Below are 16,434 nucleotides of genomic sequence, written 5' to 3'. Positions count from 1 at the left end.
GTGACAGGCATTCCTCCCTCAGACAGAGAGCTCTGTGACAGTCTGTGCCAGCCTGGGTTTGGTTGCTGTCACTGGGCCTGGGAATCCTGGAATTCAGTGATTTTCCAAAGGCTGATGTCATTGCTTTACTTCCATCCTGTTCCACACAGTTTTGCCTAAGGTTTTATTTTGTTGTGCAGAGTCTGTATTCCTAATAAAACTAAGTTTTATGGGATAAGAAATTCAGGATGTCAGTACAGGTGTCAACATGTACACTCTTCCAGGCTTTCTTTTTTCTTCTCTCATTGCTTCTCTGCTTCTACACCCCCTTGTTGCAAATGCTTGTTGGCTTGAGCAAGTTTGGCCAGACAAAAGGGGAAGACTGTGGAGGAACAGGTGAAGTATATAGAAAGTGTAAGGACATATAACTTGTATTGAAGAATTGTCACACAGAAATGTGAAATTCATGCATTTTCTGGATGCCTGGGAGCTTTTTAAGATCTGGCCAGCTAGTGGAGGTTTTGTTGTCCATAGTATAAGGAAGATAAAGAATGTACCAATTGTTTGGCTTGTGCTCACAAAGAATTTTCTCTGCTGCCTCCCCACCTCTTGGATACTATAATGAAATAAATGTTGCTTAATAACTAAGAATCAGAGGAAACTGATGCATTCTAATGAAACAGAGGCCTGATGGTAGAGAATTGCTGTGAAGCAGGAATCACGCTGAGATTTTACTCTGGTTTCAATACACACTCAGTTATATAAATGAGAAATGTCTTAATTTCATTAAATTGATGAATTATCTTTCCTTTGAAGATGACTACTCTAACAAATAAGCTATTTTTTTTCTTTCACTACTTAAAAAGTGAAATAAAAGGGGTGGAAAGGGGCTGTTTTTTCAGACACCATGCTTGTGTAACCACTTGTTAGAGATCTCATGCTAAGCCTCTCTATTTTATTTTCATACCTTATGCAATCATACACTCTTGATATTCAGTATGTAATTCTGTGTTAAAATGCTGAAAGAAGAGCAGCATCCCTGGGCTTGTCTAATGTAACAGCTCTAAAAAGTGTGCATTTTCCTCTTGAATGAAGGAGTAGGGCTTTGTCAAGGCCACATAGTTGTGTCACCCAGTTAGGAAAGCAACAAAGGTAGATAAAATATTCCCTACGGCTACTCTTTTTGAAGATTTGGAAAGCTAACAGGGCAAGCATGTGTCATGGTGCATGCACAGGTACAATCTAGTATGGAAACTGTGTTGTTTCTGAGGGATGTTTTCTGAGGATAAGGAGGAATCTGAGAGAGCCAAAGGTCACACAGCACAGCTTGCCTTAGCATTGTCAAATCCCATCTGCTTGTCTCCTCTCCACAGGGCAGAACACATTGCATTATTGTACACTCAAAGTTCAGCACACCACTTGCACTTTTCCTTGCAAAAGAAAGCCTTGTAGGCTTTGAGGGCTTGTTAGGACTTTCAGACTGTTATGCTACAGGGTTTCATTCCCTGGGGTCCTCTTAGAGACACAGAGTTCAGAGCTGTCATACTGGCCAGCAAGTAGAAGGTAAAGATTGGAAAAAAATGTAATTTCTTTTGACTTTATCTTAAGGAAAGTAAAACAATTTGATGATTAGATGTGTGGGACATAGTGCCTGGATGTCTACTTGAGCTAATTTCTTCATCTTCTTGAAAGAGCACTGCTCCCCTTTGGCTACTCAGGAGAGAAGGTCATTTTTCAAAAACTTTATTGTTTTATTGAGTCCTATGGTTAAAACATTCACACTGCTGTCGAAGTGGGAGCTTTCTTCTACAGCTAGTTAGAGAGAACTGGTGAAAGTTCTACAAGCTTTCCAAAAGGAAAGAAAGCACTGAATTTTCATGCATCAAAACATTTTGTCAGCCCAATGTTAAATTATGTGGCATGCAATTAGAGCAGTGTGAAATGAAATCCTATTTCATCTCTCATCTGTTGTGTTCTATAGCATTTAAAATTAGTCTAATTATACTTTTGAAGGGATGGAGAACAGAGAACCACACTGTGGTGATGAGCGTGCAGTGTTTAGAAGCAAAAAGGGTGGTGAACAGCAGTAAGATGTTAAAGATAGGACGTGTTAATATTAGTAATATTAATAAACTAAAATAACAGTAATAGCAATAATTAATTCTTAATTGTTAATAGTAATATAAGTAATTAGTAATAGGAACAAGAGGATCTTGTTACTTGTCTCCCCATAGGACCCAGTTCCTACTATTTAGCAGAAGCTCATCTCAAGGTGTGGTCTGGGCTCTACAATTTAAACAGAAATTATAGGGAATCTGTGGGTTCTATTGGAAATCAAAAACCAGTCCCTAACTGCAGATAGTCTGGAAATTACTAAATCTCTCACAGCTGGGCATGAACATGTGCCTATTGAGAAATAGAAAAATGTGCTTGAATTGCCCCAAACCAGTAGCACAATCCTGAATGGGTCTTTACATAGATGTTAGAGATGTTTGTAGTCTCGTAGTTTTCTTGTTCTTCTACACAAGAATCAAATGTTTTCTAACCTGTGTAAACCTCAGGGTATGTGGGAGAGGTGGTGTATAATCATTAACACCCTGCTTACTGGCACTGTATTTCCTGCTTACTGGCACTTATTTCCTCTGGAGCTGTGGAGTTTGGTCTCCTGCTGCCTGCAAGTTTTACATGCTCTGGTCAAGATGCTTTCCCTTAGCATAGAAGAGCCATGAGAACCATTCGCTTCCCCCCTTCTGGTATAACTCTGTGCATATGTTGTGTCTGTATATTCCCTTTTGGAGGCTTTGTTGCTTCCTTGAAGTGTGGAGCTAGAGGAACGAGCAGTACCAGGGTGCTCTTCAATTCAAGGAGTTTTCGTTTCCTTTTAATACTGGGATTTGATGTGTTATTTGCCCAAGCTGCTTTTCTTACTACAGGCATAGGAAAGAACACTTACAAAAGTTTAGTATTTGTTGTTGATACCAATGACTAATTCTTCTAAGATACAGATGATGAACTCTTGTAAGATTCGAACTTCAAGTGATTGGTTACTTTTAGCAGTAACAGTAATCAATGGCAGTGTGATGCAGTTAGTATCAGCAGTGTGAATATGACAAGGATATTGATGATACCTACCTTTTAAGCTGAACAGATGGGGAAAAGTTTTTTTGGAGTTTATACCATCTTCTGAGACTAACTCATTTCTGTGACAGAAAAATCACATGAGGCTTCAGTTAAATGCTTATATATCCCCTGTCTCATCTTGGATAAAATGGACAATATTCTGTGATAAATAAATTACTAATGCTTGAGAAAAGCGTTTTTGGGAGTGTTTCTAAAAAAAAATACTGACTTAAAAAAGCTGCACTATAATATTCACTTGTCAAAGTTTTTCTCTTTAAACGTATTTCTAACTTTCTTGTTGTATTCAACCCATCTCTTTTAAAGAGTTTTTTCTTGGTAATAAATAGGTAGAATATTGTCATTCATTATTTCATTAATCTTAGGCAAATAACAGATTATCAGTTTTATGGAGTTAAAAGTAAACTAAAATGTAACCTTTTTAAAACAAAAACCTGCTCACTTGCTACAGAAGAGCTTTGGATGAAACGCAGCTGTTGAACAGTTGCTTAAAATAAATTGCATACTTTAAACCCACCAAGAAGATATATGAGGATTCAAAACTGTGTCACAAATCCTGACCTACTGAGAAAGAATGCTTAATGAAAAGACTACTGTACGTTTCACTGTATCCTTTGCAAGGAGGGTGAAATTCAGGTCAACAGGATAGAAGGCTTCCAGGACTCAGGAAACCTGAACAATCGATCACTGAGTAAACATTATTGCAGATACTTATGGAGAGTAATTGATCTTGATCTTGAACACAATAATAGGCTTTATAAAAGGATTTAAAATGTTGTAATGTTTCCATATCTACTCTGGTATGATATATTGACAGTAATTACTTATGCATTTGTGAGTCCCTGATTACCTATTTTTTTTATTTCATTGACATTGAAGTTTCAACCCAGACTTTTGAGTTGGGAAGGTTATTTAAAATAGGAGGGTGGATGAGTTACTTGAATGTTATAGTAGCATGTCTCAGCAAGAGTGAAATACTGAGGTTTCATAATAAAGATACAGAATGTTCTCATTTATGACAAAATTGAAGTTGAACTCATCATAGCTTAATAGCTTGCGGTTGCCATATATTTATTTGTAAAGCATTTATAAAACTATCTACTGCCTTCACATCTGGAAGCTTCACATCTTTTCAAAGCCCAAAACAAATGCTCCCACTCATGTGGGGTAGCTAAGCTGTCACAGTTATTGACTCAGACATATTTTTATCCTTATGTGAAGATGTGCTTAAAAGGAGGAATGCCATCATCCTGGACTTTTGTCCAAAAATGTTTTTCTGCTTATGGTTTTAAGCAACATTTGAATGCCACTGTAACTGAAAGAAATCGAAACTTTTGTTCTTCTACTCATAAGCATTCTTCATTTTCATGCTTTCCTTATCTAAGCCTTACAGCTCTTGCTTTATGGTGTGGCTCTCACATAAAGCAATGCAAAAAGAGAACATTTCAATATGTAGTTGTCTAAATACAGAATTTGGCAGCCTGCCCCTAAAGTGGGCACAATACTTGAAACCATAATAAATTTCATCTAGTTGACAAGATTTCCAGCTGCCCTTGCACCCTAAATAGTCAGCATGTCTGATTTGGGTCTTAAGGATTGCTTTAGACCTGTTCTGTTACTGAAGGGAGGCAGGTAGCCAAAGAAGTTAGCACTAATTCTAGTTTTTTAGGGCTGGCAGCTGACATGACCCTTGTATAGGTACCATGCAGAGAAATAGTAAGGCTGCAGTGCTGTTTTGGCCCTTCACTGTTGAGTCTGGCAAGTCTTTTTTGTCTTTAGTCTGAAAACTATTATCAGTATTCCTGAGTGAAAACTCTCCTGTGATTTGTGTGAAAAATATTATTGCTTGTCCATTTGAAATTAGGGATTTGATCTTTAAGATAGGAGTAGCCACATAATTAGCACGTGTTTGTTAGTTCATGTGGGCATATCTGCTTATTAGCCATTAGGAAACAAAACATTTTAATGTAATTGCTCACTTTCTGTGAAGATTAGACACAGAGATGGGCATGAGCTGTGCAAGCAGCTCTTATGGATCTTTTCTTCCATATGATGCCACAATGGCATCTTCATCACTGACACACCACTGTCTGCTGGGTTTGTCTTGTCAAATAACGAAGGTGTGGAGTGAATTGGGACTTCCAAGCAGTCAAACTGCTTTTTTAGTGAAATGGCAGAATATGTCCTATCTAATGACAGGACAGGATTACAGTATATATGCTTGCTGTAATCTTCTTTATTTCTCATTGCACTTCAATGTGAAATATATTTACATTAAAGTCAGAGGACCACCTTGACCCTTCTGTCCCTTCAAGTGTTAAAATTTTACATAAATTTATTGAAAGGCAGCACAGTATGTTACTGCCCTTCCAAGTATTGCAATAACATTTTCATCCAAATTCACAACTCCAAACTTTGCATTTATGGAGTGTGCAAGTCTTGTGGTGATTTTCCAATAGAGGCTCATGTCATCCTGATTTTAATACTCTCTTTAATATTCATTAGGGGGTTTTCCGCATTTTACTTAGACTAGCATATTTTAATAAAAGCATCTCTCAAACTTCTCATGTGTGGCCATGCTGATAATTTCTGAGAGATCTGGTTTTCTCATTTTGCCCTGCATATCATAATATCATGTAATCTTTTTTTGCTTGAGCAAAAGTGAAGAATACCTTAATATCTACAGAAATAAGAATGCATTACCTGTTTCATTGTTAGTCTCCTAAAAATGCATGGTTTCTAAAATGTACCCAGTGTAAGATAGTTGAAAATGAAAAATAAATTTTACAAATTTTAGTCTTGATATAGTTTCCAAGAAGAAAATGTCAGACTATCAGGTTTGACTGTCTCTGCTCCATGGTAGTAGCTCTGACACTTCTGCAGAGCCCTCATGATTTCAGTAGTACTGTACCTGTTTTGTGAGAGTCCAGCCACTTGGACCAAATGGCCAGAGTGGAGCCTCATTGCCCCCAGAAAAGATCTGTCTATTGCAGTGTGCAGCTACTCCAGCAAAAAATAAACTGGTTTGTCTGTACAAGAGGCAGTAGATGGTAATCTTGACTGAATTTCTGCCTAGAGAGAATGTGGACAACTCTTTCATTTTGCCTACTGTGCTCTCTATTAATTGGAAAAGTTCTGGAGTGAAATTATGGTTTTAGTGGCAGTTAGGCAGGTCAGCTCTCCTGCTGGTATTGACCATAGGAGCTGCATCCTTAATTGTGGAACTGGCTGTTAGCTGATCTTCCTGCTTCAATATTGTAACTATGAGGCCTGATCCAGGAAAGCACTTAAATGTCTCTGTAACTTTAGGCGTGTGAATAGTTGTGCTTGTTCCGGTGGGAATTCTGACATGCATCTGTGCTGAAGTGCTTTGCTGGATCAGGTCCTACGCCTCCACTCCTAGCAAAGTCTCCTAGGAATATGACAGCATTGTCAACCAAGCTAATATGACAAGAAGAGTCTAAATTTTACTTTTTAATTGAAGGTTCCCAAGAGAAAGCTATGCTTGGAAAATTCCTGTATCAACCTATCCATATAGTTGTCTGTTTTTAAAATGTATCTTCTGAAATAGTTTTGCCATTAGGTAGAACTAAAAAAAAAAAAAAATCTCTAAAACACTGTATGAGTATTAAAGAAGCTGAGTTTAATGATGGTTGCTGAAGGACAAATACAGTCTCCCTGCATAGGCATCAGTGCACTCAGAAGAAATACATTGTTGTAAGTGTTTCCTGGTTTGGATCAATACTACTTTCATTGGTGTTTTGTTTCACTTTTGTCTGTCAGGTGGTGGGTGACTAGTATTTCAAAGTAATTAATATGAATTATTGTTGTAGGAAAGCATTTTGGCAGTGAGCTGTACTCGTGCAAGTTATAACTGGTGTACTTACGCTGATTAACTTTGTGGGGTTTTTTTTTTGACAAGAAGGCATACGTGATTGTCTTTGAATTCAGAACTTCTCTATCAGAGAAGCAGGCATATCAGATGTCACCAGCACAGTGCTTTCTGAGCCTAGCTAGCAAACTGCCTTTGTCAGCATGTTAAAATGGATATTAAAGGATATGAAAACTCCTGCATGACCGAGCAATGAACTTCATGTTAACTGTGCATTTAACAGTGCAAATCTTTAAAAGTGAAGTCTCTAGTGCAGCATTTAATTGATAAACTTTGCAGTTGTGGTTTGAGGAGCCTGCATATCTCTGGCTACTGTTTTGGCTTCAAGTACAAATGTTTAGTCAAGTCCTTTTCTGAAATGCTGTGCAGTCTTTAACACCCTGCAGTAGTGATGGTTGCTAATAAAGTTAAGCTGTAAGGATGGTTAAGGACTGGGGCACCTTTAATACAAGGAAAAACAAAAAAAACCTGGAAATGCTCTGCCTAGAGGAGGCTCAGGGGGATCTTGAAAAGGGTTTTAAGTACCTGATGAGAGGGAAAGAAGGAGAGCAGCAGACCCTTTTCAGTAGAGCCCACTGTTAAGACAAGAGGCAGTGGGCACAGATTGGAACACAGCAAATTCAATCAGGACACAAGAAAACATTTGTCATTGCTAGGGTGGCCCAGCACTGGAATGGATTGACCAGGCAGGTTGTGAAGTCTCCACACAGCTGGACATGATCTGGAGCAACCTGCTGTAGCAAACCCTGTTCCAGCAGGGCTGTTAGAGAAGGCAGCCCGTGTTCTCTAGAGGTGTGTCCAACCTAAACACCTCTGTGAGTGAATACATTGCTGCTGTGATGCAGTAAAGGGGCTTATATATATTATTTTATTTATAGGTTATTTTATATATATGATAATTAAAACCATGTTCATGTTTTCATACACATACGTGTATGTGTGAAATCAGCTGGTGAACACCAGATATACTTTAAGTATTCCTTTTTTAGCATTATGTGTGTTGTTGATCAAACCACTGTGCATATATGTATTTACTCCTGACTCCTGTCTGTTCTTCCTCTAAATCTCTCCTGATTTGCTTAAAAATGTATTTAAATGTAAAACACTCTTGAAATGACAGGTGTGCTGTAGGGTTGATTGTGGACATTGCTTTTAAAGGCCCATAGCTTTCTTTAGTCCCACTTTTGTTATTGCACTTATCTCACAAGTGCATGTGGTAGAAAAAAGAGCCTTGGCAACAAGGTCGGGCATTGTTGTGTTTGATTTTTTTTTTTATTTATTTTTATTTTTGGAGGGGTTTGTTTTGTTTTGAATTTTTGAGTTGGCATGTTTTGTTGGGGTTTTTTTCTTTTGGGTTTTGCTCTTTGTGGGATTCTTGGAGTTTAGTGTTTTACTTGTTTGTTTGGCTTTTTTTAGAATCTTTGGTCCTCATTTGGAAAGATTTTTGGAATACCTCTAAACACTTTTGTTTTTCATTAGTGTTTACTTCAGTAATGAACATTAGTTCATTAGAATGAACATTAAGAGCCAGCTAACCTGTTTCGTCTTAAGTCAGGAGGAAAAAAAGTTTATAAATGTAATACTGGTAGATAGAACTCCTCTAGTTTTATATATGTAGGAAGAAGCACAGTTGCAAACCCTGAAAACAACCCAATATCTGTAGAATCAGACCAAGTTTATGAATTGATGTTTGGAAGTATGTTTTTTCTTCTGAGATTTTGGTAAGCAATTGGTTTCTCAATAAATACTGCCTTCAAAAATGCAGTCTTGATTCAGCATTTGGATTTAGAAGACTAAAGGTTCTTCCTATATGCTCTTAATGGTATCAGAAATGTTGGAAATTGCTTTTGTTTTTCTTAATGGAGTTATAAGAGTGACAGATTGCAAATTGATGTGTTTTGGTGTGCAGATTAGATTAGTAAAATCCAAGAACCATTTTTGAAGTGAGCACTGAATTTTATGGTTGAATTAGATAAATATATAAATGTCTGATACATACCTGAGGAAATACTCTAAGTATTCAGTAAGTAAGTCTGTGAACAGATACTGTTATTTTTTAAAGTGTTTATTTGTTTCTTAATAACTGTGATTTCAGATTAAAGGTTCTTACAGAGTTTAATGTTAAATGTTACATGTGCATTTAGTATGGATACAAAGGGAAAAATAGAGTGTACACAGTTTTATTTATTAACTCTGTGGCTCAGAAAAACTTTTTAAATGTCATGATTGCAGTTTAAAATATTACTAGGTTTTTGCTGGAATTCCTCAAATAAAAAGTTTTATTAATGTACATGTGATGTCCTTGTCTAGCAATGAAATAGGATTCTGCTATAGTATTGACTATTTCCAGGTTAAAAAAAAGTTAAATTCATAGAAGATGTAAAAAGACCCAAAACACCTTAGCAAAAACAATTACATGATTCAGGTTTTTCAGAGAAAAGTGATAGCTATTTTCTGATTTTGTTTTTCAGTTTCTATAGCTAGACGTGTCCAAGACCCATTAGCTGAGCTAGTGAAAATCGAGCCCAAACACATAGGAGTTGGAATGTATCAGGTAAGATAATACCTGTATCATTTAATCTAAGTCATCTGTCATGATATAGAGCAACACCAAAATGCTGCTTTATAATTGTCAACTGCTTATGTCTCCTTTAAAAGATGTTTTCAGTTTTGATGGAATGGTAGTAAATGCTTAGAAGTCATAAACTGCCTTTTTTTAATCTCTACTTTTAATGATTGTGATTGAGACTCTGAAATGGCTGTAGCCAGATGTATAGTCTATTAAAAACGTCAAATCAGACAGGTAACCTGATCTGTAAACCTTTCTCTTTTTCTGTATTGTTACAGCAATGGGGTTTTAGTTCTTTGTGTAAAATACAATGAGATATTGATCCTCCATTTAGAAGCCATTAATTTGTACTATTAGGTGCATTCCTTTTTAGAAGTTTGTAATAAAAGGGTTTATTTTGAAGCATTTCATTTAGTAAAGCTGAATTGGAAGATGTTTGACAATTGTGATTTTTATACATTTTTGTAGGTTATTTCTGAGAACAAACTTTTACTTTCCAAGTTTCATTACAAAGAGCATGATGTTAGGAAGTGGTGCATAAGTTATTGTCATTTTACAGCATATTGGCATAGATTCAGGAAAGCATTTATGCATGTGCTGATGTCCCACCAAATAAAGAAACAAACAAAAACCCCCCAGAAAATATGGCAGATGCTTTTCTTTGTATTTTTGAAACTATAGAATGGGAGTAAATTTGTGTGACTACAGCAGAATTCAGGACAGAAAGCATAGAACTGTCTGGACCTGTTCTTTCAGGTCAGCTTCTGAGTGTTAATGGGATAGAAAGCAATTAGCAGCCTAGAACCCCTTGCTGCCACTGCTAAAAGTGGTGTGACAAAGAGAAGATGTTAAAATCTTCCAACAAATGTATGCCCTCTTTTGTTTTTACAGAACTCAGGGTCAGCATTTTAGTTGGTTAAAGTAGATTTCATAACTGCCTTTGGAAGTCCTACTTGTTTTACCACAGATGATAGAACATATTAATGTTGCTTGCTAAGAGCAAACTTATTGGCAAACCTAACTTAAATCTTTTGGTATCAATTATACCATACTCTTTCTGGGAAATTGTATTGAAGGTCTGAAACACTGTAGATTTCTTTAGCATATGTATCCATATTTCAGTAAAAATGTACTCTAATGTGACACCTATAAGTGTGGGTGTGGTCATGTGGCAAAAAGATGAGCTTCAGTCTGAAGTGTAGTTGATCCCCCTACTTGTGGAGACCCAGAGATTTAATTTATAACAGTAGCAGTGATATGTTAAAACAAAAATAATGGGAAGGGATACAGATTTTTGTTCATCCTTGCTTTAAGGGACAAAGTATTAAAAAAATAACCTTGAAATGCTGGGTTAGCATTTAGAGAAGTTGATTGATTTTTTTAAACAACAGTTCCAAGATGGAATATTTTACTATTTGCAGTATACTCTGAATTCTTAAGTATTAGTAGCTTGTGTTGGTGTGTCTAGGAGATACTGATTTAAATGCATACCATCTCCTGTGGCCCATGTGGGCATTGTACAAGCATCCATCTAAAGCAAAAAGACATGGAATTGGTGGTGGTCATATGGTTTTGGGATCATTATACTATGAGATGAATGTTGCACTGAACAATATTGTGGCAGCGCACTGCAGTCTCAGGGACTGAAGCTGGTGTCATTTACCTTTCATTCATTGAGAGCGAGGTAAGAACCATGTTCCTGGCCCTTCCAGAGAAGCTTCTTGATCCACTACAGGTGTGTTGTGAGTAAATGCCCAACTGTGCTATTTGTTATTGTCCAAATTGGTTAGATAAAAAGTTTCAGCAAAATAAATTCCAGGAGCCTAGGATAATAGAGGTAGACCTCAAATACTGGTCATTCCCTGCTATATGCATTTTTAATTTTTGTCATGGTTTGAATAAACCTATGAGGTAGATACATGTCCTGGTGGAATTCATAAGAATCACACAGCAGCTATAGTGTGCTTGTTCAAAGATACATAAATTTCTCAAGTGCTGGATCTTAGCTGTGTTACTGAAAGCAAATTTGCACTCTTGAAAACAAAGTCAGAAGGTTTGCTGCCCTCTGGGCATGACAGCTCTCTTGTGGCACAGAAGGGAAGGGGAGGAGAAGAGGAATTAAGCTTTTGTGTTTTGTCTTTTAGAGACAGCCGCTTGCTGGTGTCTCAGAGGACAGGCATGGAAAAAGCTGTTTTGTTGTATAGGGAGTTCCCAGAGTAATGGTTGATAGGATCCCTCAGATAAAGAGTATTTCAGGTACAGAATTTTACAATATCCAAGGCTACTTGAAAGGTTTTATTACATTTTAACTTATAACCTAAATGCTGGCTGCAGCTTTTTATTAATTTCTGTGATGAAATATGCAGTGCACAGTCTAGATCAGAAATACAGCAGTCTTTTCACAGAGGTGGTTGCTTTCTTAGCCTATTGTAACTTTAAACCTAGCATTTAAATATGACCTTTCCTTTCTTAAACACCCTGAAATTGATATCTAAAATCTGGCAAATACAGGTTTTGGCATTCTTGTCCTGAAAGAGCGATAGTGATTATTCTGTCAGCAATTAGGCAGAGGCAGGCTGAGACTGTGCTGCTGCCCATGACCATGGAAGCTGTATAGCACAAGCAACACGATGGTTTCTCCAGGGATGGTTGCGCACTCACTGTGTGTTGATCAAAGAGTAAACTCCCTGAGGGGATGGTCCTGCCTTTTCTGGTACTCCTGCCCAGATTTTTTTGTGTTCGTAATGGCTGCATGATGTCCTGACTTGGCATAACAGAGGGGCAGCAGTGCACAGCTTGCAGGAGAGTGGAACTGGGGCAGCTGCCTTCACAGCAGCCTCACTGACTTGGGACAGGGCCTCTGTCAGTTTAGGATTGCCAGAGGTCCCAAAATACTCTGCTTGAAAGGCAGTGGCAGAGACAATAATTTGTCTTTTCTCAGGGGATGAAGTGAGAGACTGGTGAAGCAGAATCTGCCTGATGAAGGCTGTAGCTTTTGTAATGAGACTGTGATACAGGAGCAGTGTGTGTTCTGCTGAGTGACCCCTTTGGGCAGGAGGTGCTCTGCAGCTGCAGTGATAGCAGCTCTACAGAAAAGTGAAGTGCTCACGTGCTAAATCCTCTGCTAACAATATGAGCTTGCCCAAAGTCTGTGGAGTGTGTGCTACACAAAGAGAACGGAGTGAAGAGGCTGCATCTTCTCCAATTGCTACTTCCATGGGATTTTGGATCCCTCCTGTGTGGTCTCTTGGTACTTAGTGTGCACATTTGTGAGAGTATTGGTGTTCTATTGTTTTTCTAATGCAACTTTTCCAAGCAAATCTGCTCATTTGGGTGTGGATACTTTGGATATGGAATTGCAAGTTTCCAAGTAGCAGGAGATCTGTGTAAATTGAATCCCATCAGCTGGGATTTGTTTACATATTTTAGATGAAAAAAAGAATTGAAACTTGAACTTGGCCACCTGCTTTTATTCTCATTTCAATTTATGATTCCGAGTTTGCGCACTGCCAAGAAAATCAGGTTTGTCAGAGAAAAATAAACAGGCCCCAGATTTCCTAACAGGTATTTCCTTAAACAAAGAGAAGCACAACCTGATTTATTAGAGCCTCTCTCAGACTAAATTCTAATTGCCTAAAGGTCCTTGTCTTCCTTCATCTTTATCTCATTAGGAAAATTGTTTTTTCCTCCCAGACAGGAACCTAGCCAAAATTAATTTATCACCTTCAGGGCATATTAGTATGATTTCTTCTGTAGTTGAACATGAAGATGATGCCCAGATTCTGCCTGATACAGAATATATTTGCCTTGTAACCTCCCCATGCCAGTTCAAAACTAAATTTCTATTTTGGGAGAAGCAGTTAGTGGCTCAAGACTTTATTATGCTGTACACTGAATTTTGGCAAAGAATTACCATTGCAGTTGCAATGATCTTGGAAGATATAGAAAAGAGCTGAGAATAAAGCTGCTTCACAGAGATTGTGGTTAGGGAATTGAATTTCAGAGCAAAGAAAATGAATAAGAAGACAAAAAACTTTACTCTCAAATAAAACCCCAACTTTTCAGAGGTGAGCAAAGCAGCACTAAGCTAAATTTTCATCATAGTAAAGAGGGGAATTAAATTAATATACTTCTAAAATGTCAAAACCTGAATCTGTGTTAAAAGGCAGAGAAATGATAAATAGAGCTAAGAAATATGTTAAGTTTGGTTGGTCTTTTGATGTTCATTTGATGTACAAAATCCCTGGATCCTAAAAAAACTGGTAACCGAGAGAGAGAGAGAGCGAGAGAGAGAGATAGATGGAGGTCACACTCATCTGTAGCCTATGAACAAAATGTGATCTGTGTTGTAAGATTAGAATTTTTGACAAGATCTGTGTAATATTAAAAAATGTGCACTATGACTGATCTGTAAAAAGCAGTATCCTATTTGGTCTTTATAATTTCAGGAGTCCAAAAATCTGTTCATAATCTATTTTTGGGTGTGGTAACATCTTCACTGTTGAATGTGTTTGGAAAATTAGCATCCTCAAAAGATTTAAGGGATAATATATTTTGTCCCTCCTATCCATCTTCCTTTCCATGGTCTTCTAGTTATTGGAGTGCATTGTTTTTGCATTTTATTATTATCTGCAGGAGGCTTTATTGTTTCAGTTGCAATTTGATTTTAGTTCTAGGCTTGAGATTTTCCCCCAAAGAAGATGAGTATGTTTTGGTAAATGACAGTGCAAATTTAGAGAATGCTTTCAATCAGATACGCTTTCTCTTTGGTTAGACCAGATATAAACCCCTTTAAAATCCAGCTAGTTAATAGTGAGGCATCTCACTGGAGGTTGTGTCTCAGTTGGAGAGGAAGGAGCTTTTTTCTTTCTCCTAGAATTCTCTCTAGAGTGCTGTCTGCTATTGCAGGCGATCCTTGCCTGGGTCCTTCCTTCCTTGTCTCAGGGCCAGACAGGGGCAACTGATAGACAGTGGTGGAGAGATGTTAGTGGCCTCTCCAGTATGTGGCTGAAATTGCCCATAGCCCTTCTTGTTTGTTGCACTCTTTAGTTGTCTTCCTCAAAAGATGTCTGTGGATGGCTTCATCACTGCTGAGATTTTTTTTTTTTACCTCCAGGTGGTCCCTCTGCAACAGGAGGGCTATTAACCCTCCTGTTGTGAGGGACATTATTAACCTCCCTTTTGACAGTAGTACTGCTTAAAATTTTATTTTTCTGGTGAACACCCATCATGCATATTATTTGTTGGAGACAATCTGACTATATATTTGATGCAATGGAGATATCTGAGAGCTGAACTATAGCAACATTTTAGAAATACAGGGATCAAAAAGGACAACCTCAGGGATACCTCTAAGTGCAGGAGTATGACCAGGTGTAGTTGGTTCAGCCTGATTCAGCTGTGGGCTGAAAAACTCTGCATTATTTCTGTTGTCTTTACTGCAATAGAATCTGGCTTGTCCTTTGCACTGCAGGTATTTATTTGTTTGCCTCTTCTTACAAAACTCCAGAAAACAGAACTCAGTAGCTTTCTTTGGGTAAAGCAAATCTTGTATTGTTTCTCAAGTAATGAAAACTTGAAAATTCATGTTTAAGTAGAAAGCTTCTAATAAAAGAAAAAGCTGTGAGGTAACTATTACTAGTGATTGCAAATGAGTTGTCAGAATCCAAACACTGGTCATCACAAAGAATCAGTGTTTGGTTTGACAAAACCTTCTTTTTTTTTTAGAATAGATACACAGTTTTAAATGGTGAAATATATGAGACTTTGTATCATTGGTATCTGATTTTGGGTATATCTTCTTTATGTAGTACACTTTTATTTAATAGTGTGAAGCAAAGTATTGGAACTGATTGTTTTTCAGGAGAGTGTGTTTTCCACTGAATTTTTAAGGAGTTTATTCCACTTCTTTCTTTATTTTGGGGGATTTTCTTGATTGACCCATAGAGTATATGAGTAGCTAGGTGTATTACTTGGACAGCATAGGAGAATCACTCATGTATGATGACATGATGAACAAGAGTGTCTTTTTTTAAACCTCTGAGGTGGGATTGTCAAAACAGACTCAGAGCTGAGCTTGCTGTATTAAGCTTACTAAAACAAGTTTGTGTGGATTCTCAACTTGCATTTTTTTTATTAAAAAAATTGGACGTCGTATTAGGTGAGCAGTGCTTTATTTTGTGTGATTCACATAGCTCCTGTGGAAACACAGTTCAGCAGGAATGTTGTTTGCTGGTCAGAATTGTAGGTTGCAGGTTTCAACACCCAGCTGAACAGCCTGTCTACAAAAGGCTTCAGCATTCCTTCTGTATTACTATGCTGAATATACACATACAGTTCAGCAAAGAACTGAACCTCCTTGGATAACATTGGAATTTCATGAGCTTGTTTTTGGTTTTACGTACTTAAATTGAAGTGGTTGCCTACAGAGAATCTTTGCTTAAACAAAGCAAAGTCTAAGGGTGAGAATATCAACACTGAGTTATGTGTATCTTGCAGTAATCAAACAATTTAGTAATAAATGTAAATCATTCCTTTTTGGCAGTGTATGGCAGCTGGCTGGTTATGGATCTACCTTAAATTGAAAAACCTAATAAAAGGAGATATGCTAGTGGACTGGAATCTGAAATGAAAGAAACTAGCTATACTTGTATAAATTTTAAAAATAGGCTAACTGATATGTTGACATTATTGTAAATTAAAAAACAAGTAGTAACTGGACAAATTCTGGGCTGCTTCTGTATTGGATCTCATCTCTATCTCTGAATAAACTCACTGGGGCTTTAAAGACAGGGACATGCAGGATAGTATTTCATTGTGCTCTTAGCTCTGCTCTTCAATAATGGAAACTTAAACC

At 37.4% G+C, this 16,434-nt stretch overlaps 1 protein-coding gene across 2 annotated transcripts in view; it reads left to right on the top strand.

Moving 5' to 3' along the window:
- The window catches only part of SRBD1 (S1 RNA binding domain 1), a 124,282-nt gene that overhangs the window by 65,126 nt on the left and 42,722 nt on the right, over positions 1–16,434 (top strand). For both annotated transcript variants that reach the window (XM_058802059.1, XM_058802060.1), the window contains exon 18: positions 9,481–9,563. In XM_058802059.1, the coding sequence (XP_058658042.1) occupies positions 9,481–9,563 (83 nt within the window). The remainder of the gene's footprint in view (positions 1–9,480; positions 9,564–16,434) is intronic.

This window comes from Ammospiza caudacuta, chromosome 3, assembly GCF_027887145.1.
Source record: "Ammospiza caudacuta isolate bAmmCau1 chromosome 3, bAmmCau1.pri, whole genome shotgun sequence".
Taxonomy (NCBI): domain Eukaryota; kingdom Metazoa; phylum Chordata; class Aves; order Passeriformes; family Passerellidae; genus Ammospiza; species Ammospiza caudacuta.
The sequence above is the reverse complement of the archived record's forward strand: the minus strand, read 5'-3'. Positions and strand labels throughout refer to the sequence as shown.